Below are 24,090 nucleotides of genomic sequence, written 5' to 3' on the forward strand. Positions count from 1 at the left end.
GCCCTGTGCCTCTCCCACACAGCTCTGGAGAGTGCAGAGGGCTTTTGCAAAACCACCACTGAGTGAGTCTTTGCTGCAGGGAAAGGCAAGCCCGGTGGTGTGGGTGTTTATCTGTCCACTTCTGCCCCCTGCACTAGCTGCTTCCTCCTTGGTGGAGCAAGGACCCCTGAGCTAGATTGTCTCCCAAATGATACTGACAGACGCGAGGTCAGGTAGTGAGAACTAACACAGTATTAAAGCTGCTTTTTTCCAAGATAAAATAACTGTGCTGTCCCCAGGGTTGAATGCTAGCAGGCAGTGCAGCCCTCCCTTCTGGAGGCCACACTGTCCCCCTGCGGAGCACGCAAGCCGGTCCCTGTGCAGGGCAGAGCCTGGGGAAGTAGCTGTAACACTGGGCACAGGCTGAGCATCATCCTGTTCCCTGTAGCATCATCAGTGCTCTGCTGGCTCAACCACTTAGGGCAGCGGGGGACTGTGAAATGCCAAACTTGAGTAAAAAACCTAATCCTAGGCACAGCTCTCCCTTCCAGCTGGGTGCAAAGTGGCTCAGAGGACCAGGGTGTCAACGCAACTTCCCTTTGCATAGCGTGAAAATTTAAACCCCAGGATTTTGGTGGATCCTGCGGGGGTTTGGCTGCAATAATCACAGGGGCTTTCTGCGAGCTGCGGAAACTGGGGACAGCTTGTGGCTTGAACAAGGAATCCTGGATGAGTTTGGGGGCTGAGTGATGGGATTGGTGTTTCCTTGGCATGTTTGTTCTTTCGCTAAGATTTTGATGACTTTAGAAACACTTCCCTGGCTTCTTCCTGTCCATTACCCTAAAGAGGACAAATGCTTCCCCCAGCTGGCTGGCACATATGTGCACCCAGTGCCGCCCTCCCTTGCCAGCGCCAGACTGGATGCCTTGCTGAGCCATCTCTGTGGGTGCTGCCAGTTCCCCAGCAGCTGGGCAATGCTGGGAAACACATCCTCCCAGCTGGGAGAAATGCAGGGAAGCGCTGAGCATTGCAAAGTGCTGAGGAACCTCCCGTGGTTTGGCCCTTCCTCTGAAAGCCCCCTGATGTAAGCCAGGCTAAGGCAAGGCTGATGTGAGGGCTTATTTCCTGACACCACTGCGAACAGCAGAGCTATAAAGACAAACGGGAAAGAAATCACCCGATTCAAGTATCTGACCTGGAAGCTTGTCACACCCTTCTTCCAGCAGCACTTAGCGAACTGAGAAAACGGGGATCAAATTCTCCCGCAGGCTTGCTGTGGTCTTGCTGAGCTGGTCCCTTCCTTGGTGTCCCCTGGTGTTTATGTAGGTCCCTTCTCCTATTAAAGGGCTTTTTATTCCTTGGCCTTGGTGGTTCTCCCACTCTTTTGGATACTGACTGCCTGGTGCTTAGCTAATGATGGGGAAGCCATTAAGCTATTGAATAGCAAAGCACCGATGTCTTCGTGGCAGGGGCCAGCTTTGCAGCCAGTGTCTTCCTCACTGAACCTTTCATTTCGGGTGCATAAATGCCTACAGCTCAGTGCGGGTCATTCCTGGAGGCCAGGCCAGCTGCCTACCTGTCCCTTAGGGGTTTGGGGACACTTTGGGCCCCTGCCTGGTGCTGTATGCTCACACAGGGGAGTGATGCTAGCAGGACTGTAGTTTTGGGATGTTTCTCCCCACCAATGAACTAAACTGGTATGACACCTGCTGGTCAGGTTTTTCTAAAGCAGGATTTTCTTATTTCCCTTTGAGATGTCTCCAACAAAAATGTGCACCCAGGACTTCTATTGAGCACAAGGCTTGGCATACCACGTACACGTGTCCCACGCCAACCTGTCCTCCACACGTCCAGCAGCCCTGGGAGTTAGTAGCTGAGATCTAGAGAGAATCTCAGTGATTCTGTTCCTTTAGTCAGCAGATATTTTGGAAGATGTACAGAGATGGGAGAAGAGAGCGAAGACGTTGGGGTATTCAGAGGTGCTAGGAACTGCTTTCTGCTGAGGAGCATTGGGAAGAGAGGTGGTAGAGGGAGAGGAGACACCAGGGCTGGGGCAGGCTGGGTAAGCGTTTGCTCAGGAATGAGATAGGCAGTGCGTGTGGATTCAGCTGGAGGTGAGGGACCGTCTATCCCTGCTGCTGGATGCTCTGGCCACTGTGGGACACGCTGCGAGCACAGCAAACTTCAGTGTCTGGGTGCTGGGTCCCTCCTGCCTCCTCCAGCATCTAGTGACAGCTGAGCCCAGGCTGCCACCTGGAGGTATCAACTCCTCTTTATTCTGGAGCTTCATACCTTGGAAATCACAACTTTTTGTCAAATTTGGAGGCCAGTGCTCTACAGCAAGCACAAAGTTATTGGAGGGTGGTGGGGGCAGCCATTTTAATGGGCATACATCTGAAATATCCATTAACTTTCTGCTCTCCCCCTTGTGAGGGTGCTTCTTATCCCTCCTCCCAGAGGAAAGGGGACCCACTGTAAGCAGGTAAGCGTTGCTGTGGATGTAAAGAGCCGTGTTTCTGTCTGGTAGCTGTGCAGGAGGAGAGGCAGAGGAGCAGGGAGCGGAGTGAGAACGAAGCCGAGTCCACGAGCAGCGGCAGCGAGGACATGCCTGTGGAGAGGATCCTGGAAGCTGAGCTGGCAGTGGAACCCAAGACGGAGGCATACGGTGACGTGAACACAGAGAGCTCAGTAAGGGGCACTAACATCACTTGCAGCTTGAGATGAGAGCCTTCGAGGTGTGGTTTGAAAAGACAAACCCCATGTGTACGACTAGCATTTAGCGAGGGGTTTTTGCTTTGTACTGCCTAAAAATCGCCAATAATTTCTCTTTTGAAGCTACTCTGAGTGACAACTAGAAAACGGTCTATACGTTATTTTCCTAGCATTTTTTTCCCCGGTTCCCTTTGGTTTCAGTGAGTAGATAGGGCAATAGCTGGATGCTGGAGAGCCTGAGCCCTGTGCTGGCTTCCACAGTTGCACAGCCCTGGCCACTGCTTGTCTGCCCCAGTGACCAAGACTGGAATGGAGCTGGACACAGCAGATTTACAGCTGTGGTTTCACTGGTTTGGATAAAACTGCTGTTCAAGCCCGTTCAGAGGCTGCTTGGTGGCTTTTAGATATGTCCTGGGGAGCAGTAGTGCAGCCAGCCAAAGCACAGCAAGCAAACAGAAAAGTCTAGCAACCATCTGATTTGGCTGGTTGTAGAGGGGATAGTAGTAATAAATACCTTCTCTTCCCAACAGGGCACAGCTGAGATTATTGGCAATTTGATCATTTTACTTGTGGCTCTGAGTATCGTTAACTTGATCCGATACTGTGTGCGGTGCAGGCAGTGATTATCAAAGATTTTACATTGACAAATTCTCCTGTTTTTCTCCTCTCTCTTCCTTTTTGTATTGCTCTTAATTAGACAAATGACCCTGTCACCAACATATGCCACGCGGCTGACAAGCAGCTCTTCACGCTCGTCGAGTGGGCCAAGCGAATCCCCCACTTCTCTGACCTGACACTGGAGGACCAAGTCATTCTCCTGCGGGCAGGTAATGTCCCCCACATGTGGCCTCTGGGGCTATTCCTGGTACCCCCACCCCTTCTCTGGGCTGCATGCCGTGTCAGCCAGTCTAGGTGGTAAATGGGAGATCCTGAGCTGATCCATCCTTGCTGTCACAGGGTGAGCAACCCACCCTGGGCCATGACCAGCGGTTGGCAGAGGGTGTGGATGGGGCAGTGGAATCTGCTGTTCCCCTCTTCATGGAAATGTGGAGGAGAGCTGGGGAAGAGTGAATAAATGTGTCTTGTTAATGCAATTCCTATAACTGCAGAACTTACTGTGTCTGGGCCTCATCAGCATGTAATGTGTAAAATAATGTAAACAGATTGCTGATGCAAGGAATATGGTTTTTAGGACAAAAACCTAGCATCTTTTGGGGGTTTTTTTTGTTTTGTTTTGGGGTTTTTTTGTTGTGGTTTTTTCGCACTTTGAGTCTTTTTCTGCACCTTCCTTGCTGCTGGTCAGGATTTGCCCACCCCTTGCAATGTTGGCAAGGGTGCGGTTGGTACCTGGGGTCCCTTCTCTCCTATGAGCCGAGTCTGGAGCCCGTAGGGAGAAACCAGGATAAACCAACTCTCCTGCTCCATGTAGGACTGATTTTTTTTATTTTTATGGTTTTTTTCCTCTGAACTGCCTCTTGTGTCCTGTATGCCTCCTTCTGCAGGCTGGAATGAGCTGCTTATTGCCTCTTTCTCTCATCGCTCTGTATCGGTGCAAGACGGCATCCTTCTGGCCACAGGCTTGCATGTGCACCGCAGTAGTGCTCACAGTGCTGGTGTGGGCTCCATATTTGACAGGTACGTGGCCCGTTTCTATCATCCCATGTCAGTGGTGGCCAGGTTGGCTCTGTCTCTCCCCTCTGGAAGGGAGACATGTCCTCATTGAGAACTGGAGCAAACCTGTGGTGGTTTGGGGCAGAACTAGCTTAGAATGAGGAGGGGACACTTGACCGGCTTAAAAACCAAGAATGGGATGCAAGCACCTTGGAAGAGGATTTGCAGCTGCAGGAGATCCTTGGGTTGGTGTGCAGGGGGAAGGATGCTTCTCTGACTTCTAAGAGTTTGCCATAACTGGATCTAGAGCTAATGTTGATCAGCAAGATCAGCTGGCAAAGCCTTAAACCCCAACTTGCTCATACAGTGACTGTACATGCCTGACAGAACACTGCATTACCCCACTTACACAGCTGGCATGCTTAAGGGCAGTGCCCGTGTTTCACACAGTGAAATGTGGAGAAAAACCCATGCAGTTTTTCCCAAGTGAATGCAAATTGTTCTCCATAGTCTGAACAGAGGACAGAGGGCATGTGCTGAGCAAAGTGAGAACGGGAGTGAATTTGATGCTCAGATCCACAAATGCTGCTGATACATGTGTAGAAGAGCAGCGTGTGGCGTGGCGGTCCCTCAAAGCTGCCTCTTCCTGCAGAGAAGAATTGGGGGTGTTCCCAGTGCCTGTCCCAGATGCTTTCCAGCCCCCAGCCTTGCTGTCAGTACCTGTGTCTGATCATCTGCCCACCCATGTCCCCCACATGCAGGGTTTTGACAGAGCTGGTGTCCAAAATGAAAGACATGCAGATGGATAAGTCAGAGCTGGGGTGCCTGCGAGCCATTGTCCTGTTCAACCCAGGTAAGTCCAGGGCCTGGGGCAGTCCCAGGTGACACACACACCTTCGGCAGGTCACAGACAGGACGGCTGTGGCCGTGAGCATCAGGACTGCAGACAGATACGTCCCAGTCCTTGGGTGCATGGTTAAAGAGACCCTGAGTCCTTTCCTGCCCATGCACAGTCACTCTGCTGGCCAGGGAAAGGTCTCCTCTGCAGTGATTTCTTCCCTACCAGTAATCTCTCCCTGATCCAGATGCCAAGGGTTTGTCCAGCCCCTCAGAAGTGGAATCGCTGCGGGAGAAGGTCTATGCCACTCTGGAAGCCTACACGAAGCAGAAATACCCAGAGCAGCCAGGGCGGTGAGTGTCCCCAGGCAGTATAGGCCACCACAATTCCCACCCTGGAAAGAGGAAACTGAGGCAGGGCTGTCTGTGCTACCTCTGCCCGAGCCACCCTGGGCAGGAGCCCCGGGAGCAAAGCAAGGGCAAGACACCCGCCAAAACTGCCTGAACAGGCTGGCTTATCCTCTCAGTGCCCTAACTCTGGATCAGAGCCTTTAGGGTGCTGGTAAGATGCAATTTTCTTACTTTTCAATCCAATCCTACCCTCTGCTGGCCAAGCTCTCAAAACGCAGGCAGCCGGATCCTTCCTCATCATGGCCAGCCAAGCGATGCGCCCACAGCATCTTCTGCTATTTTTGGCTCTGGATGTGACTGCAGAGCGCTGCAAGTGGGATGTGGGGAGGGGGAGGCAGCCTGCCTGCTGTACCCCCTTGCAGCTGCGCCTCGAAACAGGAGGCGGTGGCTAGTAGAGGCACTGCTGTGGGGGTTGCGTACCGTCTCTGGTGGCTGGGGATTTTTTGAAGGCTGTTTCAAGAAGGATTTCAATGGCACCATGGAGATGTAAGTCACTAGTTCGAGTCTTGAAGAGTGAATCTGGATGTGTCTGATGGGGTTTTTTTAAGTTTTAAAAATGCTAAATTCTGTTTTGAAAAGATCCATATTCCCTTCATGCATGCAGAAAGAAATGTTTATTTCGAAAGCATAGGGGAATCTAAGACCGAGAACTCTCCAAGGCATTTTTGGGGAGGATTTGGGCTCTGGTATCCTGAGCCCCTGGCACAGGCTTGGAAACAAGGTGAGAGAGGGTGGCCATTGCCTCCTGCATGCCTCTGCTCTCTTCCAGGTTTGCCAAACTCCTCCTGCGCCTTCCGGCGCTGCGGTCCATTGGCCTGAAGTGTCTGGAGCACCTCTTCTTCTTCAAGCTGATTGGGGACACCCCCATCGACACCTTCCTCATGGAGATGCTGGAGACACCTCTGCAGGTCACTTGAGGGTCTGACTCTGCTCTGGCCAGACCCTGGTCCCCTGTGCCCCTGCACAGCCTCCCACCCCTCTGAGAGCTCAAGAGATGTCCTCTGCCCTCTGCCCCTCCTCAGTGGGATTGTTGTGGTTTTGTACAGCTGTAAATCACCCCCTCTAACCCTGCCTGGCTGTGGGGAGGTCCCAGATCCTCCAACCAGCTAACTGGTCCCCTGCCCCCCCTGTACAGATAATTGCTTTAAATTATTTTTTCACTCTGAATAAAAGCCAACAAAACAAATAAAGTAACGTATGAGAGAGGCACTGATTGAAGCTGGCAGAGCAGTGTCCTCTTTTGCTGAGGTCATGGGTCTGGCTGGGGATGGGGATGAGGGATCTTCCTGAGGCTCTTGGGCAGCCCAGATCAGGTCAGGAACATCACTCGGGATATTGCTCTATGTGTCCTCTGGCCAAGACAGAACCGGTATTGTTGCTCCTGCTAAGGAAAGACCTGGAGAAACTTGCTGCTTTGACCAGAATATTTCATTCTACCATCTTAAAAAGAAGCTCTTGGACCTTTGAATTTTCAAAGTAGTTAGAAAAGTGACTTTTTAATGTTCTTTTTCTCTTCTGATCTAGTCTAGCCACTGAGGGAAGAACCACAGTGCATCATTTTGGTCCAGGTGGAATATTTTGGGGTGACCCAAACCTGGTGTACTCATGGATAATTTTAATTTTTCTGAAGCTTCATGGATCCTGTTCTCAGGCTTTTTTTTTCCCCCCTCAGTATTTCTGCACTGGAAACAGGCTCTTCAACCCCAAATTTATAATCTCATACCTCCGTAAGTGAAACTTGCGGAGAGGGAAAGCAGAAGACACTCTAACAAAATCTACCTTGAAAGTCTGCCTGGTCTTTCCCCTGCTCAAATGGCACTGCTGGAGCTTCCCCTTGCAACAGAGCTAACCAGAGTCAAACGAGTTAAAGACATGAATTTGTTCAATACGTGGAGCTTATCCTGGTGGGAAAACATCCTCCTAGGAACCCAGCAAAACTGTCTGTATTATTATTCATAAAACAGGTGTAGTGTTAAGTGATCTGCCCCTTCTGACCCTCTCAGCAGACAGTGCGGTGAGATGCAGCCGTGCTTCGTCTGTCTGCGTGACAGATTGCAATGCTGCTACTCGGCAAGTCGGGGAAGTTTGGGGGAAAGGAGGAGTGACAACAGAAAAGAAAGAAGGATAAAAATGAAACATTCTTATTTTAAACTCCCCCATGGGGACATGATTAATTCACCAGTATTTCATTGTGAAGAGGAGAAAGACAATCAAAAAAGCAGGAGAAACAAAAATCCAAAATTATGAAAACTGATTTTTTTTATGACACTGGAAAAAACAGAATTTCAAAAGAGGTGAAAAGCATATTTAATTGAAAAGTTAATTTTTCCATTTAAGCGTTTCCCTTTTAAGACAGAAACTATTCAACCTGCTCATTGTACAACCTTTGCCAGAGGTTGAGAGACTGCGTGCAGACTGTTCTGGGATGGCGCCCACACCATGCTGCTAGTTAGACAAAGCAAGAGGTTACCTCCAGCTTGGGCTGCTGCTTCCCCCTCCAAGACCTGTGGGCTTCTAAGAGGTGGTCCCCAACTAGCTGGGTGGAGGTTCTTTTCAAATTATAAAGCCCTGGGTTTCTCTTGATCTCCCTGCTCTCAGGTGTGATGGTTTAAATCAAGAAGGATGGTTGGCATTAGCAGGCTTAGCAAGAGAAAGGCTGCAGGAGTTGATGCCACTGTGTGGTATTAATGCTTTTTGTTGAAATATATAAAGGAAAATCTGAGGGTCCTCATGCATGCAGCAGACCTTTTGCTAAGACGGTGTCTGAGTGCTGTTTTGGAGCCCTGCAGCGCTCGGTGGTAACGCCGAGTGTGCTTTGGCTCTGGGGTGAGCTGCTGCAGCACAGTGGGCTGAGGCAGCTGGAGAGGACGGGGTGCTTCCACACCAATGGTGCTGTCTCTTTCAGGAGCTCACAGGCACACAGTTGTTGCGGCTGTGATCAGAAGTGTTTACGTGGAGCTGCAAGATTAGAATTTATTTTAGCCTAGGCATCCAAAAGTGCTTTGGGCCATGTTCAACCCTCTCTGATCGAGGTTTAACGTAGACAGCGTGATGCATCTTGGTGGCTTAATTTGAGTCCGTGATGAGGGATTCAGAGTCCCTGATATTCTACAGTGGCAGAACAGCTCAACATGTGGGCAACAGCGAAAAATAAACTGTACAGCAGAGTGGGATCCAGCACCTAGCCCAGACTCCTGTTGCAGTTGGTGCAAGCAGAATGTGCTAAATCCCATGAGCGATTCACCTCGACTGTCTTGATGCTGATTTTGGTCTACTGTCTGCAAGCAAATCCAGATAACTGCCTGCAATATGAACAGTCACTTTTTGAAGTTGGAAGTGATGGGATATGATAACCAAGGCTGGGGCAGGAAGTCTCAAAGTGGCCATTTGTGGTTCCTGGACACCCCTATTCTTAGCAGTCTGCCTTGAGACCCTGGGAAGGTGGTCACTGGGTTCTGGGCCACAAGGTCTCCATGTTGCACTTCAAGCAGGGCTTGTCCTCTTTTTCTAGATGCCTAGTGGGGTTTTCTTTTGAAAATTTTGTGTGCTTGATCATCTGCTTAACACACACCCCACTCACAGATTCCCCCACCCTGTCTCTGGTAGGGCAGCGAGAACATGAGTCACGGAGTGTGGCTTTTGTAAATGAGAGACTGCTTGCTTGTCTTAAAGTGTTACTAGTAGACAGCTGTCCTATGCAGAGGAAAGAAATCATTGAGTAACTGAGCTCTATCTGAAATCATTGAGGAGCTGAGGTTTGATGTAATCTCCTGGACTCGGTCCTAACCCTCTGATTCCTCATTCATGTGGGCCTCTATACAATGATGTCAAAATGCTGCCCATGAGCAGTGCTTCCCCTAGCCCTGCAAAGCGTAGGGGCCAGTCTCTACAAACACCCCAAGGAGCCAACCTCACAACAGTTAGTAATAGCTCACTGGTGTAGATTTCCTTCAGGATGAACTGCGGCAGAAGAACATCAGCTTGGCGTGGCTGGAGCTTACCTAATCTGCAGCCCTGCAAAAAACTAATTTTCATAAAATAGTAGAAATCACAATCATGGATAAGCCAAAGAAAACTTCTATCCTTGCACGTGTATTCAGCCTCATCTTGATGGGCACAAAGAATTCAAAAATAACACTGAAGAACTAAAAAAAATCAAGAAATACCAAAGTTTAAGTCCTTTCCAATGTGGGCATTTTTTCCTTGCAGACATATGTCATGATGCCTTCAAAATCCACGCACATCAGCCACTTTTTAGGCATAACAAGGAGAGCATAACAGGGTCCAGCTACCTACCCTTCCTACTGAAACCTGGTTCCTCCTACCTCCCCTGAATTGTGTTCTTGCCAGGTTCCAGTTGCTGGGTCTTGCCACCACTTTGTCTGAAGATCCAATTACTGGTTTCCCCATGAAAACCCTCATAGCCTCAGATTGAGCTCTGACATTTTTCCCTTTGCGCTGGGAATAATAAATAAACCAGGCTCTGAGAATGACTGGTGCAAAGCAAAGTGTCATATTCTCTTTCCCACCATGCATCACATCTCATGAGCTGGATTTGTTTCTTACCCAGAAATCAAGCAGGTGTGTTTGCCTGCCCTGTCTTCCTTTGCGTTCTGTAGTGGCTGCTTCAGTTTCTGCTGGAGTTCAACAACAGCAGTTCCAAATTGGGAATAAAAAAAAATAAATCCCAAGCTACAAAGGTTTGATCTGGTTTGCATTCAGTTCAGCTCTGAGCTCCCTGCTCAATTTAGTTATTCAAGGGCATGTGCTATAGACCTGAGATGACTTTCAGACACTGGTGGTGTGACTCTGAACTGAGTGCCACCACCACTGGCCTTTCCTTGAGGACCTCTTGGCTGGGCTGCGCCCTGGACTGCCTTCACCATCACACCTGAGCTTCCCTGAGATGCTCTCTTTGCTGCCTGATTTCTCTGCTCGTCCCCTCTCCATCCCTCCCAGCTCTCCACTGTCCCATCAAAGGCCCAGGTGGGAACGTGGGGAGGCTGTGCTGAGTCAGTACCTCCCGGAGTACCAGAGGGCACGGGGAGCAGGAGGCGGAATTGCACTGATTAGGAGGCATGTGAGGCTCCCAGAGCTGGTGGTGGGGTCAGAGAGGGCAGCTGGGAAGCAGTGTGTGTGCCCTCTTTCAGGGGATGATGGCTTTTATTTCGTGGCGAGGTACACGGTGGTGGAAAGCGTGATACAGACAGAGAAGCCCTGATAAATCCACAGGCATTTGCCACCATTGGTGGACAAGACCCAACCTACACCCACACGAGGCCAGTCGCTGCCTCCCCACGCCTCTCGTCTCTCTCCCTATGCCCTCTGTGCAATTAGCTCTACCCGAGGCAGGCTTGGTTTGGGGGATTTCAGTGGTAAAGGGAGAGGATTTTATCACCCCAGGGATATTGGACAGTGTTGTGGCTCTGGCCTGATTTCTGGCTTGCTTGTCTACCCAGGGCCAACCTGCCCAGCTGGGTGTGCAGCACCCGATGCCTACAAAGGGCTGCGAGCGTGGCAGGAAGGGGAGGGTGGTGTGGGGGGATGTGTCTGTATGGTGCTTTGTCTCCTGAGTCAAGTTGGCTTCAGGCATTAAAGGCACCTGATGATGCTAGCTAGCATCATGATGCCCAGTGCCTCCTGTCCCAAGGGAGGTGGCTGGAGTGTGTATAGGGAGTACAACTCACTTTCATCATCTTTGGTCTCCTGCATGCCTGCTTCTGGGTCTAGCCCTCATTGCTCCTGTGTGGTTCTGCATCTGCTTTGCTGGGCAGAGTTAAGGTGATGTTGGAGGAAGGATCTGGCTCCCTATTCTCTAGGACCATGTCTGTTGCTGTGACCCTTGGAGCTGAGCGCTGCTGACCTCCTTCCAGCAGTGAGAGGCAGGGACCTGCTGGTCCACCCAAACTGCCCAGCACAAAATGTGAGAGATGGCCAACCGCAGTGGGTAGGCTGTTGGTGGAGATGTGCTCTTGCAACACTGCAGGCTTGTTAATTTGGTAGGCAGCTTCTGTTTAATGCTGTTTTTCCCAGATGACCTGGCTGCCTGCAGACCCTACAGCTAGAAGGAGAAAGCCTAGTCCTGCTTCTCCTCTAGTTCAATTTCTCTTCAGCTGCTAATGCTGTGAGCTACTGCACCTAATTCGGCCCTGGGTGAGCTAATCATGGAAACCCTGGCCCTCAGAAGGTACAGCAAGCTGGCTGAAATACTACCCCCAATCTTTTGTAGCACCGTTGCTCAAGGCGAAGGTGTACTTTGGGAGGGGAAAGGTGAAATTGCCAGGGGACCCTGTAAATGCTATCAGTGAGGAGGTTTGGAGAGTGTTGCATGTTTTACTGGTTCACCTGGTGACTCTCCTTTGTATGAGAGTGTGCTCCAGTACCTGTGACCTGGGTGGGAGCAGGTGTGTAAATCATGGGCAGCAACACCCTGCTGCAGACCCCTCAGTGTTACGCACTGGGCCCATCCCTCAAGCCGGATCCTTCATAGACTGACCCTGGGAGTTGCGCACGAGAGCTGTGATGTAAGGCAGTCTCCAGACCACTCCTTGCCTGGAGAGGAGGAGGAACACCACAGGGTGAGAACATCTAGGGGGAAAAGACTTCCCTCCCAGCTGTTCCTGCATCTCTGATCAGACTAAATCAGGCGGGTGGTCTGAGTACATAAGCAAGGTGCCCTGTACATGGCCACAGTTTTTAGCAGTGCTGGAGGATGGTTCCCCCATCCTGCAGGGCTGACTGCTGGCTCTGTAAGGAAAATCTACTGCCCTGCACAGCTCTGTGGGTGGGTGGGATGGGATGGCTGTGCTGGTTTGCACAGGGAGAAACAGCAGCATGTGGTGCCTGGAGCCCCTGGTCGTGCTACAGTCCTTGCTGGGCTGGTGTCTTGGCAATGTGGCTCTGATAGATCTGACTAACCAGCAACTTGGCTAGAGCTGCTCGGAGACCTTCAAGAGAGACAAAGATGGAAGCATCAGAGTCCAGTGCCTCCCTGATGCAGCTGCAGCTCAGCCTTCCTGGATGTGAGGGATCAGAGCTGTTTCATGCTGATCTGTGTGACGGTACCAATGCTTTCATACCCAAGCTCCCAGTCTAGTTATACTGGGATACAGTGGGGCTGTCTGTCCCAGGACCCTGTTTCCTTGTCCCGTGGGATTTTGGCAGGGCGGTGATCCACCCGTGCTAACCTGTGGCCTCTCTCCTTCCTACGAGCTCCCAAAGGACGTGACCTTGGTCCCTGCATCACCCACGTCATCTGGGCGTGGGGAACACTTGGTGACGAGGATGCCCCACGGAGAGGCTGGGAGCGCTCCTGCCCCCGGTGCCAAGGTCACCGGTGAACACGGGAGGTGAGGCCCCTAAAAACCTCCTGCCTGTCCTTCAGGAGTCTGTAGCCGGTGCCTCGCAGCTCTGAAGCCGGTTTCTCCCCCACCAGCTGGAGAGGGGGGACCCCAGCCCTTCTCCGTGCCGAGGGAAGCCGCGGCCCCGCTGCCCGGGCGGCTCTGGCAGCGGCAGGTACGAGCCCCGGCCCCGCCGCGGGTGGCTCCGGACCTGCCCGTGAAACTCCCCACAAAACAGCGGCTTCCCCCGCAGGCAGGAGAGAAGGGAAGAGCCGGGCGGGATGGGAAATCGCCGGGGCTGCGGGAAGGCTCTAAGTTTCGGCTTCCCCGGCCAGGCGGGATCTTTCCTCCTCGGGTTTCCCCTCCCCGAAACCGATGCGGTTTGGCGGAGCCGGAGCGGCGCTTCCCCGGGGCCGCCTCCCCCTGCGGCTCCGCGGTACCGGCGCCCGTAGCGGACCGGGTCCTGCTCGGCGCCAGCGATCACAGCCGACGAGCTCTCCGGGGCAGCTCTTCGGCTTTGCTTTTTGTTTGGTTTTGTTTGTTGTGGTTTTTTGTTATTTTTATTATTTTTTTTTTCCTCCCCCCAGCACTCATTTTCCTCAAATACTCCGGAGCGGCGGGAAGGAGGTGCCCGGGGCGATGCGCAGCGCGGGTGAGCGCATCCCGCCCCGGCCGCTGCCTCCCCGGGCCGGGGACCGGCTCTCCCCAAAAACTCCCGGCCTGGGCTTACTCCTGGAACGGAGAGCCGATTTCCAGCCGGTTTCACTACCGGGAGAGCCGCGGTGGCAGGGCACCACCCTCCACCTTCCCCCCCCCCCCCCCTTTTTTTTTTTTTGGCTTGCTTTCTAAGAAAAGAAGAAAAAAGGCCAGGGAGCGGAGCGGAACCGGGGCTGCCCCGGCGCCCCGCGGGGCGGCCCGGCCGTGCCCCCCGGAGCCGGCAAGGGCCGCCGGCCCCTCGAGGCGTGGCGGGGCCGGTGCCTGCAGCCAGGCAGGAAAGCGGGGAGGAAACTTATTTCGAGTGGGGTGGAGAGGGGAGGGCAAGGGGGTGGGGGTCGGGCAGGGAGGTATCAGCTCCAGGAAATGTGCCTTGGCAGCAGTCGGACGGGCGCTTCCCCGCAGGTTGGTGCGCTCCGCTCCGGAGCCGTCCAGGGCTCCTCGGTTCGCTCCCTACCCCGGGCAGCTCCGGCGGCGAGGAGGCCGGGGGCGGCCAGCCTGGGGAGGCAGAAGCCGCCGCAGGACCCCTCCGGAGCGGTGGCTGCGGACGCTTCTCCGGCCGGCTCCCCGCAGGAAGGCACCGCCCGGGCCGCCCCAGGTAAGCGGCCGAGCCCCGCCGACGGCAGCGCCGCATCCTCCTGTCCCGCTGCCGCGGGGGGCCCCGGGGCCGGTCGCCCCCTACGTCGGGGCCGTGGGGCTGGTGGGACGCTGCGAGCCATCCCCCCCTCCCCGGGCAGCGGCTGCGAAGGCGGAGCGGGGGTCTGGGGCGCGGGGGGGGGTTTCTCCCGCTCGGCGGCAGGGAGGGAAGAGGGGAGCGGGGCGCCCCGGGAGCGGGCGGGCAGCCGGGGCGGGGAAGCCCCGGCCGGGGGCGGCGGGGCCGGCGGCCGGGCTGAGCGCGGCGTGTCCGGGCTGTGTTGGCAGGCGGGCGGCGCGGCCCCTCGCCCGGCCCGGTTCCCCACCATGCTGGATGGGCTGAAGATGGAGGAGAGTTTGCAGAGCGCCCTGGACCCCGCGGCCCCCTTCTCCTCCCTGCTGGGTAAGTCGGGGCACCCCGCTTGCCCTCCCGGGGAACCCCAGGGTGGGGCACGGCCGGGCGGGCCCCGAGCGATGGGCACAGGAGGGTCCAGGGGGGCCCGGGGGCAGCTTTACCCCCGGCTCGTTCCTACCCGCAGCCCTGCCCGGCGCCGCTCCCTTCGCCCGGGGAGTGCCCCCGGCGCCCGCCTTCCCCGCTCCCGTTTCGTTCCGCGGTTGCATTAAATTGCGTGCCTCCCCCCACCGCCCCAGGGCAACGAAGGCCCTTCCTTCGTATCGAACAATAAATAATTTATTTAATTTTATTTTCTTCGTTTTAATATCGGTTTCAAATAATCGCCCTCTCTCCGACCTGCGGTTCTGCCGCCGTCTTTCCAAGAGGAACGAAATTGGGGGCGATGTCTCCCCCCCGGAGCTCCCCTAAGGCACAGGTCCCCCCCGGATCCCGGAGCAGCGCCCCGCACACCCCCCGGCCCCCCCGGCCCACCAGCCTGCGCGGGGGAAGCGAGAGCAGCGGGATCCTCCGTCCATCCCCTGCCCGGTCCGTCTCTCCATCCACCCAGCCCTGCCCCCGGGTCCTTCCCCGCAGGCAGAGCCGCGACCCCCAAGTCGGTGTGCGAAGGGTGCCAGCGAGTTATTTCGGATCGGTTCCTGCTGCGCCTGAACGACAGCCTGTGGCATGAGCAGTGCGTCCAGTGCGCGTCCTGCAAGGAGCCCCTGCAGACTACCTGCTTCTACCGCGACAAGAAGCTCTACTGCAAGCTGGACTACGAGAAGTAAGTGTCCCGCTGCCTCCCGGTGAGCCCCCTCACTCCGCTCCCACCGCCCGCAAAGCACCGGCGCTCTGCTGAAAGCTCCCTGCTTCCCCTGCCCCGTGTGTCCCAAGAGGCGTCAGCTTTACGGTGCTGCATGGTGAGTTGTGCTTCTCCCCCGCAGCCTGGTTGCACCCCGGTTCTCCCCTCTTTAGAGGTGTTTTGTTGTGCTCGGTTTTTGCCTTGGGAATTTAGGAGTCTTTTGTCGGGAGCCTCCGAGACCCTCGGTAACCCCGGGACTGTGGAGGGACGGGGCCAGGCGTTTTCCCGTGTCCTCTGGCTTTATTTTCCTACTGAGCATCTACAGGAGGGATGTTATATCCTCCCTGACCTGGTCCTGGACAGGGCTATTTTCCTAATATCCCCATAGACAGGGCAATGCTATCGCGTCCCTGGTCAGATGGGGAAACTGAGGCACTCGGTGGGGACCAGGAAAGGCCCCACTGAATTCGGAGTGTTTGCTATTGTACGCCAGAGGCTTTGCCCGTGTCTGGGGCTGTGATGGAGCAGGAAATTTGATGTAGGTGGTTAAAGCTTCCAGCCCTGACACATCCCCTTTGGCAAGTGTGGGGCTGGGGGGGGGGGGGAAGACAATGAGAAAATGATTTTTCTTTTTTTTAAAGAAAAACCTTTCCACTGGGAATGGGGAGAAGGCTGTTGAGTCTTTCCTCTCCTGCAGCTGCTTTTGTTTTTTCCTGCTCATCCCTCTCTTGCCGTCCCTGTCGGACCCTGTTCCCTGGCTGGGTTTCGGAGCCGTTAAGTTTGTTGCCTCTGGGCTGGTTGTTTCTTGAGGAGGGTGTAGATGGGGGGCTGGACCCTTCGCTATGGCAATAGCACGGCTGCTTGGAGCCCTGCGATTTAATTCCCAGGTCGCTGTTATATGAGAAAACAGTCGTCGGCGATGCTCTCGTCCCTGGCCTTCGGCGGGTCGGTGAGCGTGCCGGGGGCTAGCCCTGCTCCAGGCCTTTTTAAAGTTGGTTTTTTTTTTCCTTTCAGTCCCGTATTGTGGGTCTGAGTTTAATCACTATGGATACAAGGCAAATTGAAAGCAGAATTTGCACGCGTGACCTTGTTTTCAAACGTTTACGAAAGAGTGGAAGAATTAGCTGCCGCGAGAGTGGAAAGGAGAGGGCTGCGTTACGGGTTTTTTAGGCAGAAATTTGTCGAGATTGGGTGCGCTCCTTGTTTGTCAGTAGAATGTGGCTACTGGTTCCCATAGGTTTCCAACACAATTTAATGTGAGTTTTCTGCTTTATTGGTGCCTCTGTTTGGAGCACTAAGGAGAAATTGGGGTAAATATTACCACAGAAATGCCTTTCGAGCTTGCAGCACATGGTTTTACTCTCTGCGTGTTTGACTCAGCTTCTGAGCTCTGGGAGCCGGCTCCAACCTGAAACCCTCCTCCTATGTCTCTTGGCCGCGAAAGAAATCGGTGCCGCAGTTGGCTTCTTGCTGTGCCCATCTCGCTGTCGGGATGGACAAGGATGATGGCAAAAAAAAAAAAAAAAAGGCACAAATATTTCCTAGGCTCCGGCGGTGGCACCGTTTATCCCGGTTATTTCCCAGCTGCGTTTGGATTGGTAACTTCTGCTTGAGCCGGGGAGCGAGCTTTGCGGCTGTTTCCCCAAGGTGTGATAGTTTTAGCGCTGAACCGCTGCTGGCCTCTTCCCCTCCTGCACCTGTCTGTCCCTTCTCTCACCTTGTTGTCCCCTTGAATTTTTTTTTTTATTATTTTTTTTTTGGTGTGGGGCTGCAGGTCCATGTCCCTGCTCCCTTCATCGGCCCGGCGGGGCTCTCTGCCGTGTCGGCGCTGCGACTCCCTACCTGGGGACAGCAAGGATGCGGGGCAGAGTCCCGAAGACCTCTTTCCTTCGGGCTCTGTGGAGTTTTATATATGATTCTGTATTTAACAAAAACCCCTCTTTCTTCGCCCAAACTGCCTGTCCTGCCTTTGACCCGAGTGTTTTCGGAGCACTGTGCCTGCCTCTGCCGCGGTGCCGATGCCGATAACGGGGTTTTCAGTGCGAGACACGCAGGAGAAGAGCTGCTGCTCTTGGACTGAGCTAATTATCTTGAGCCAAGAGCTGGTTAATTAACGCGGGTGACTGACACTCCTTGTGCAGCGCGATGGTGTGAAGCGGCCGATCCTCCCCGCGGCACCGGCGGCCTCTCCGTCGGCACGGCGGTGCTCCCCGGGTGGGAGGCCTGGGGTGTCTGCGTGTGAAACGCCGGTGTCGGGGAAGCGGTCAGGATCCTACTTGCCAGTGTCACGGTGGTGATGTTTTTTGGTGTGGGGTTTTTTGGGGGGGTTTTTTGGGTTTTGGTGGTTTTGTTTTTTTTAATTGAAAGAAGGGATTTCTCTTCCATATGGTGACTATTGGGATGTTTTACCAGGGATGAGTAGGTGCAGTATTTTCTGACACGTATCTTTGCTCTCTGTTTGAGCTCCGTTTGTAACGAGGCTGCAGAGGGTTAACTACAGAGCGTGAGACGGCAGAGTTATGCCTTTAGTTATAAATACACCCGTGGAAAGTGTTACAGATAGTTTTAAGTGAGCATCTGACTTTGCTGGACTCTAGAAATTGAGGAATCATTTATTAAAACAGATGTTTTACATTTCTTTGTCTTTTATAAAGAGGAAGACCTTGGGAGAGGACCTGGAGAGGGATGGATTAAAGACCAGGGATACCGAGCTGGGTCTCGGCATCTCTTTGAAGTGCCCAGGGCCGCGGCTCAGGACCCGTGGGCAATTCGGACAGTGATGCCGGCTGGGGACTCGGGGGGCTGGGGGCCAGTCTTGGACCAGTTTCCCCGGTGCTGGCGGGGGGGGCTCCTGGGGAGGGACCGCTCAAGCCCGTGCCCCTGGGACGGCATCTATTTGGGGCAGAGGACGTTTGTTACAGAACATCCTGAATCCAGCGGCAGCCCCCGGCGCTTGTCCAAACCTGATAAGTCTTAACTATGACAAGGTTCAGGCTTCGCCCTGGCCGGCTCCCCAACTGCAGAGCGGTCCCGGGGACGCGCCCTGACCGTGGGGCCCCTGTATTAGTGACCAGGGGGATGGGCTTTTGTGGTGCTAGATCTGGGGGGGGAGCAAGGTCAACCCTGGCTATAAATGGGGAGGAGTGCTGGAAGCAATGGGAAGAGCGGGGCTGGTGAAAGGGGCTGCCCCGGGGGCTCAAAATCCACATGAGGATGGGAACGGCTGAGCCCTGCTTGCCCAGAGGCGTTTCATGGTGGGTTTGCAAGAGCCAAGCGTAGCTAGAGCCGTCGGGAACATCCCCATCTCAAAGCCCCTCCACAGGCGATGCCGGCAGCGTGCAGAAACCCCGCCGGCCGGTTCTGGGGGCCGGGAGCACTGACAGCGGTGCGGTCGTGACGGGGGGCGCAGCTGGGGAGCGTGGCGACGGCGGGACGGCTTGGCACGTCCCCAGCCACGGCGCAGAGCCCCGGCCCCAGCCCCGGCTGGCAGGAGCAGATGGCCAGCACATCTCGGAGCAGGCCTGGCATGTGGGCGCCGGCAGCGGAGGGGCGGCCGCAGCCCCTGAGCCGCCACCACCGTGCCGGGCTCCCCGGCCGAGGGAGGCAGTTGTGTGATGCTCGCCCTGTCTTCGCACGGCTTGATGGCTCTGTGCCGTTGCCAGCTTCTGCGCCGTCATTGCAAAGCTCCCCCTGCTTGGCTCCGAAATCCCCTGCTCCTGGAGTCATGGGGTTGCGTGGGTGCCTCTACCTTCTCCTCTGTGAATTAGAACGAGGAGGTGCATCCAGCTGCAAAGGAAAAAAAAAAAAAATCCCTCCAACCCCTGAATACGCACAAAAGAAAATGCGTGTCAAGAAATTCATTGGCGTTGGGTTTTAAAAATCACACCCGGCATCTTTGTATGGGGGATGAGCCTGAATCCCTGGCAGCGTGGTCCTGGCAGACCGCAGGCTGGCTCTGCCCGGGGAGGAAGGTGGGATCTGCCGGCTCGGGGCAGCGCAGCCTCCTCTCGCCCGCTGGAGGCTCGTCTGGCAGCTGCTGCAGGAGAGGAGAGAGGGGGAAGAGGTCTGAAGCATGGTGGCTGTTCATCTTGCTTAACGTGGGTAAGGAACGTAATTGCACAATTAGCTGCAAACCATGACGCTGCTTCCCCAGCCTGGAAGAGTTGCAAGGGGGATAATCCCGAATGGATCGAGTGAATAAGGTGGTGTTGAATGCTTTGGTGCAGCCTGGTCCCACCGGCTGGAGACCTTCTATGGTCTGGGGGGGTTTGTGCTGGCGATTTGCAGTCCTTTGCCTTCTCTCGCCTGGAGAAATGGGACTTTTCACTCTTCTTGTGGCTGATGGGAGAGAATGGTCCCTCCAGAGAGCCATGGGCCAGCCCAGCTACAGTGCAACATGCCCTCGGGAGGTCCTTTTCCCTTCTCGTAAGGGCACCCTACGCATAGGACGGTGCTAACTTGGGTTTCTCCAGCTGGCCAGGCGCTGGGGGCAGCCAGGCTGGCCTGGATGGGGTAGCAGAGCACGTGGCAGCTCTGCGGCATGATGTCCCTCTTGCTGGTCTCTCTTTTACCTGTCCCTCAATCTTTTCTTCTAGCGCTTCCCATCCTTCCTGCCTGTTCTTCATCTCTACCCAGCACCTCGTCTCCCGTAGCAAACCCCTCTCTGTCCTCACCCCCTTTCCCATGGCTCCCAGAGGAAATGTGCCGACTCTTTGCGGGCTTGCAGGAGTGCGGCTGTGGGGCAGCCGAATCTGGCCTCGTCCTCGCCAGGGATGCGGTGGTGGGTACCGCCGGGCTGAGATCAGGCGCCGGTCCTTTGGTTTTTATTATTAAGTCGCCTTGTTGGGCGGGTTGTGGGGGGGAAGCGGAGAAGCAGCGGGATGGAGCAATGAGGGGGGCATTGCGGGGGCCGCTGCGGGATCCACGCTGGAAACGCCAGGCGAGCAAAATATGCCTTGCCCCGTCTCTGCCACCCCCTGTCCTCCCGCTCGTGGGGCTCCCCCTTTCCGAAGGGAGCGGAGAAAAGTTTTGGCGTCTTGCCCCTTCCCTCTGACCTTAATTAGATTTGTGTCTTACAATTAACGTTTCATAGAAAGGCCTGGAAGGGAGCGACGTTTGGCAGCTTGGGAGCGAAGCAGCCGAATATACTTGTCATCTGTCCCCCTGTGGTGGGGACAGGGGTGGCTTTGGGGTCACCCTTGCTCCTGCTCATCAGCAGTGGGACCCTGGAGGCTGCAGGTCAGCGCTGGCAGCACTGGGACCTGAGCATCTTTGGGACCCTCCGTGGTTTCTGCCATCTTACTTCAGACTTGTAATGATTTTTTTAAATTTTTTTTTTTTTCCCTTTTTCTTTCTTTCTTTCTACCCCTGTGGCACAGCACTCCCTGGTCAGCCCGGATGGGGTGCTTGGAGGTGGGGGAGCTACTTCAGATCTTTGCAATGCCTGAGGAAGGCACCGAAAAGAAATCGGCTTGGGGAAAGAAAGGGAGGTTTGTTTCGGTTTGATGAGAATTTTGTCTCCACCAGCTGGAGAGACAGCTGGGGTCCTCTCCTGCCCCGGCTCGCCAGCCCTCGCCTCGTCGGTTCTTCACCTGCTCGCAGCCGCCAGGCGCAGGGAGGGATTTTTCTGAGCCGTGGATTTAAGAGAGGCCAGAATTTGGTTTCTTGCTCGGCCCTTCCTTGGGGAGCTTTCCGTCAGGGTCTAAACCCGATGCTGTGGTCACCCCCAGCCGATTTCGGACGGGGTGGTGGTCTCAGGTGTTAGCCCCGCCAAAGGCTGCCCAGCGTGCGGGCAGGATTTGCCGGTGGCTGCGGGCGCTGCCGGGGAGGCTGAGCTCCGCTGGCTGCCCCCATCCCCGCCGGCAGCAGTGGGGTGGCCTCAACATTTCCAAACCCGCAGCCGATTCTGACTCTGATCCTGCACGCTCGCCCCGGGGTGCGGCCAGGGGGACTCCAAAGCAAAGGAGGGGGACAAAGGGGACTTTGGGGGGGGGGAAGGGTTGGTCTCCTCTTCTGCTCGCAAGGATGCAAGTCCTGCTTCTGGCTGAGGAGAGGAAAACCCAAAGGTTTGAATCAAGTTTGGGTTTGAATTCACGGTTCCCCACTTGTGGTGAACCCCACGGTGTGCAGCCGTGGGGAGTACTCAGCATGCCCCAGAGCTGGAGGGTGTCCGAGGAAGAGGCGGCTGCGGCCAAGGTCGAGGGAGGTGGAAATGAGAGAGGTGTCCGGGGTGCTTTTCTTCTTAAGATGCTCTTTGTCCCTTTGTGCTCTGTTTTGTCTCTGGCTCCTGCCCTCTGCAGATGCAAACGTGAAGTGGGGACAGGGAGCCTGGGCTGGAGGACTGTGCCTCTGCCTGCGATTTAATACAGCATCTCCTCTGTAAGAGGAGTAAAGAATATCTTTAAAGCAGGGAGAAGATATTTAGATTTTATTAGGGTGAAATACTGGGGTTGACCCAAAATAACTCTTTTTTTCCATAAATGCGTTTTCATGAGAAATTTGAATTTTGGTGTATTTGTAAGAATACACTTTGTATGTACATATTTGTATTCCAGAAGGGAGAGGTGCAGGGGGGGACACGACTAACTGCGCTCCCTGACAGGGCAAACGCTGCGCAGACATGTGTGGAAGCCTATAGCCGCAGTGTGCGAGCCTGTAACTTCAATTTTGTTCCTCAATACTTTTAACCTGGAAGGAATCCTGCCTGGGCAGAAGGAAGCCAGCTGGTACCTGGGTATCTTCTGGTGCTCTTGCTCCTCAGGGGCAATGGACGCACCCGGGTTGTCTCGGGCGTCTCTGTGAAACCGGCAGGCATCTTGTTGCAGCTCTGAGGTTTGTGGGTTTTGTTGGGGTTTTTTTTGTTGTTGTTGTTTGTTTTGTTGTTTGGTTTTTTGTTTGGGGGTTTGTTTTTTTTTTTTTTTTTAAATCATCAAACCTTGGTTTTTTTTTGTTTTAAATCATCAAACCTTGGTTGCCCAGGAGAGGAGTTCTGTAATCTCTGGCTTCCCAGCCCAAATATTTACAGACAGTCAGATCCCGAAGCTTTTTGCGAAAGGCGTGGGGCAGGGTGACCGCTGTGCAGTGCGGTGCCAGGGCTGCGCTGGCAGCAGGGGCACGGCGTCGGGCCAGTGGCACCGGTCTCTGTTCATTTGCAGGGGTTTTGTATCTTCTCGCTTATCTGTTTTGCTGGGATCTTATTAATGAAAAACCAATTTCTTCAGCTTGTCAGGGATCCTCCACTTTTTGTAGGCTGGCTGGCTGAAAATGGTGTTTTCTCCCACAAAGGTTGGATTTTTCAGGAGGGCGTCGTGTGCGTTTCTCAGCACAGGGCTGAAATCACGTTGTGTTCAATGCAAACAATTTATTTTCTCGTATTGCACTGTGTGCTTGCATGCACCTACCTGTTTTGAGTAGAGGTTTAGCATTTCTCACGCCCGCAGATACGATCCAGTGGTTGAGTTCAGGTCTCCTGCAGTTGGTGCCCAGTTTGGCTACAATGGGCCACGGTCGCGTGCAGGAAAAAGAGCTGAAGATTTGTCTCCTTCACCCGTGAAATGGAGCTGGAAATATGAATATAGGTTTCATTCATCATCACAAGTACTTTCAGCATCTTGCTGGAGGATTTTGAAGGCTGGGCATGAATTTTCAGTCTCTCTCCAGATTTACCTAATTTTTATCATATTTGCCTTTGTGTGTTCCACCTCAGGCTACCTGGACCACAGGTGACCGAGAGGTTGTGCTGCAGAGACACCACCTTCTCCCAGGCGTTGTTTAAGGAGAACAGCTCTCCTCTGTATCCCAGCACATCCCGGCAGGCAGGGATGCTTCCCCTCGTCCCAGAGTCGCTGGGGCTCCGTGGCCGCAGACGAAAGGTTCGCCCTGTGCTGAGGCATCGCGCTCTTCCTCGGGGCAAATGCCTCAAAAGGCAGAGCATGCCGGAGGAGGCTTCCTCGGCCGGTAGTCATACTTTGCAAGCCCATCAGGGCTCGGCATCGATCCTTCCTAGCTGTCCCCCTGTCACCGTCATCCGTACGTTGTCTCTCGCCGCTCCTTCCCTTGTGGCCTTCATTTCCTAGCCCTTCTCTTAGGGAGAGCTTTCTGTCCTTGACAGCGGAACAAATCCCTTTTCACGCGACCATCACTCCTCGGCCCATTGTCCTCCACCCCCGCCGCCACCGTGCAAAATCTCCCCCCGGTACGTCTGTTCCTCTGGAATGATAACCGCCGTCGTGGTGGGGAGGTGAGCCCCTAAAAATCCCTCTGGGCAAGGTTCCCTGCCCTGCAAGGGAGCAACGTGGGGTCTTAAAAGCACCAGAGGCGAGGGCAATTCCCAGAGAAGAGGTTTGTTTGGGACCGTTTAGACGTGATTCATCTCTCTGGGGGTGTGCATCCTCTCCTCTGGTTTTAGTGCTGCAGAGCTCCTTGGATGAACCTGGAGTCTGTGTGTACCGACGGCTCCTTCTTCCCTGCCTGGGGCCGGAGGGGCCACATTATAAGTTGATTTTTCACTGCGTAGCATCGCCCAAGGCGGCTAAGCAGGAAGAGGGAGGCGGGAATTTTCTCTTTGCTATTGAAAGCTCAGGGAAGCATTTGGCAGGAAAGAAATTGGAAAGGGGAGAGGAATAGGTTAAGGGACCTGAAGACAGTTCTCAGCTGCAGTA

At 54.5% G+C, this 24,090-nt stretch overlaps 2 protein-coding genes across 3 annotated transcripts in view; both read left to right on the forward strand.

The window, feature by feature from the left end:
- Nucleotides 1–6,745, forward strand: part of RXRG (retinoid X receptor gamma) — a 39,245-nt gene extending 32,500 nt beyond the window's left edge. For both annotated transcript variants that reach the window (XM_075760316.1, XM_010307310.2), the window contains exons 5-10: nt 2,507–2,667; nt 3,389–3,518; nt 4,194–4,326; nt 5,064–5,155; nt 5,388–5,493; nt 6,320–6,745. In XM_075760316.1, coding sequence (XP_075616431.1) covers nt 2,507–2,667; nt 3,389–3,518; nt 4,194–4,326; nt 5,064–5,155; nt 5,388–5,493; nt 6,320–6,467 — 770 coding nt within the window. In that variant the 3' untranslated portion in view covers nt 6,468–6,745. The remainder of the gene's footprint in view (nt 1–2,506; nt 2,668–3,388; nt 3,519–4,193; nt 4,327–5,063; nt 5,156–5,387; nt 5,494–6,319) is intronic.
- Nucleotides 6,746–14,069: 7,324 nt separating this feature from the next.
- LMX1A (LIM homeobox transcription factor 1 alpha) overlaps nt 14,070–24,090 on the forward strand; it is a 44,120-nt gene continuing 34,099 nt past the window's right edge. Inside the window, exons 1-3 of the mRNA XM_075760337.1 lie at nt 14,070–14,202; nt 14,526–14,640; nt 15,226–15,412. Of these exons, the coding sequence (XP_075616452.1) occupies nt 14,565–14,640; nt 15,226–15,412 (263 nt within the window). The 5' untranslated portion in view covers nt 14,070–14,202; nt 14,526–14,564. The remainder of the gene's footprint in view (nt 14,203–14,525; nt 14,641–15,225; nt 15,413–24,090) is intronic.

The sequence above is a fragment of the Balearica regulorum genome, chromosome 8 (genome assembly GCF_011004875.1).
Source record: "Balearica regulorum gibbericeps isolate bBalReg1 chromosome 8, bBalReg1.pri, whole genome shotgun sequence".
In the NCBI taxonomy this organism is placed as follows: domain Eukaryota; kingdom Metazoa; phylum Chordata; class Aves; order Gruiformes; family Gruidae; genus Balearica; species Balearica regulorum.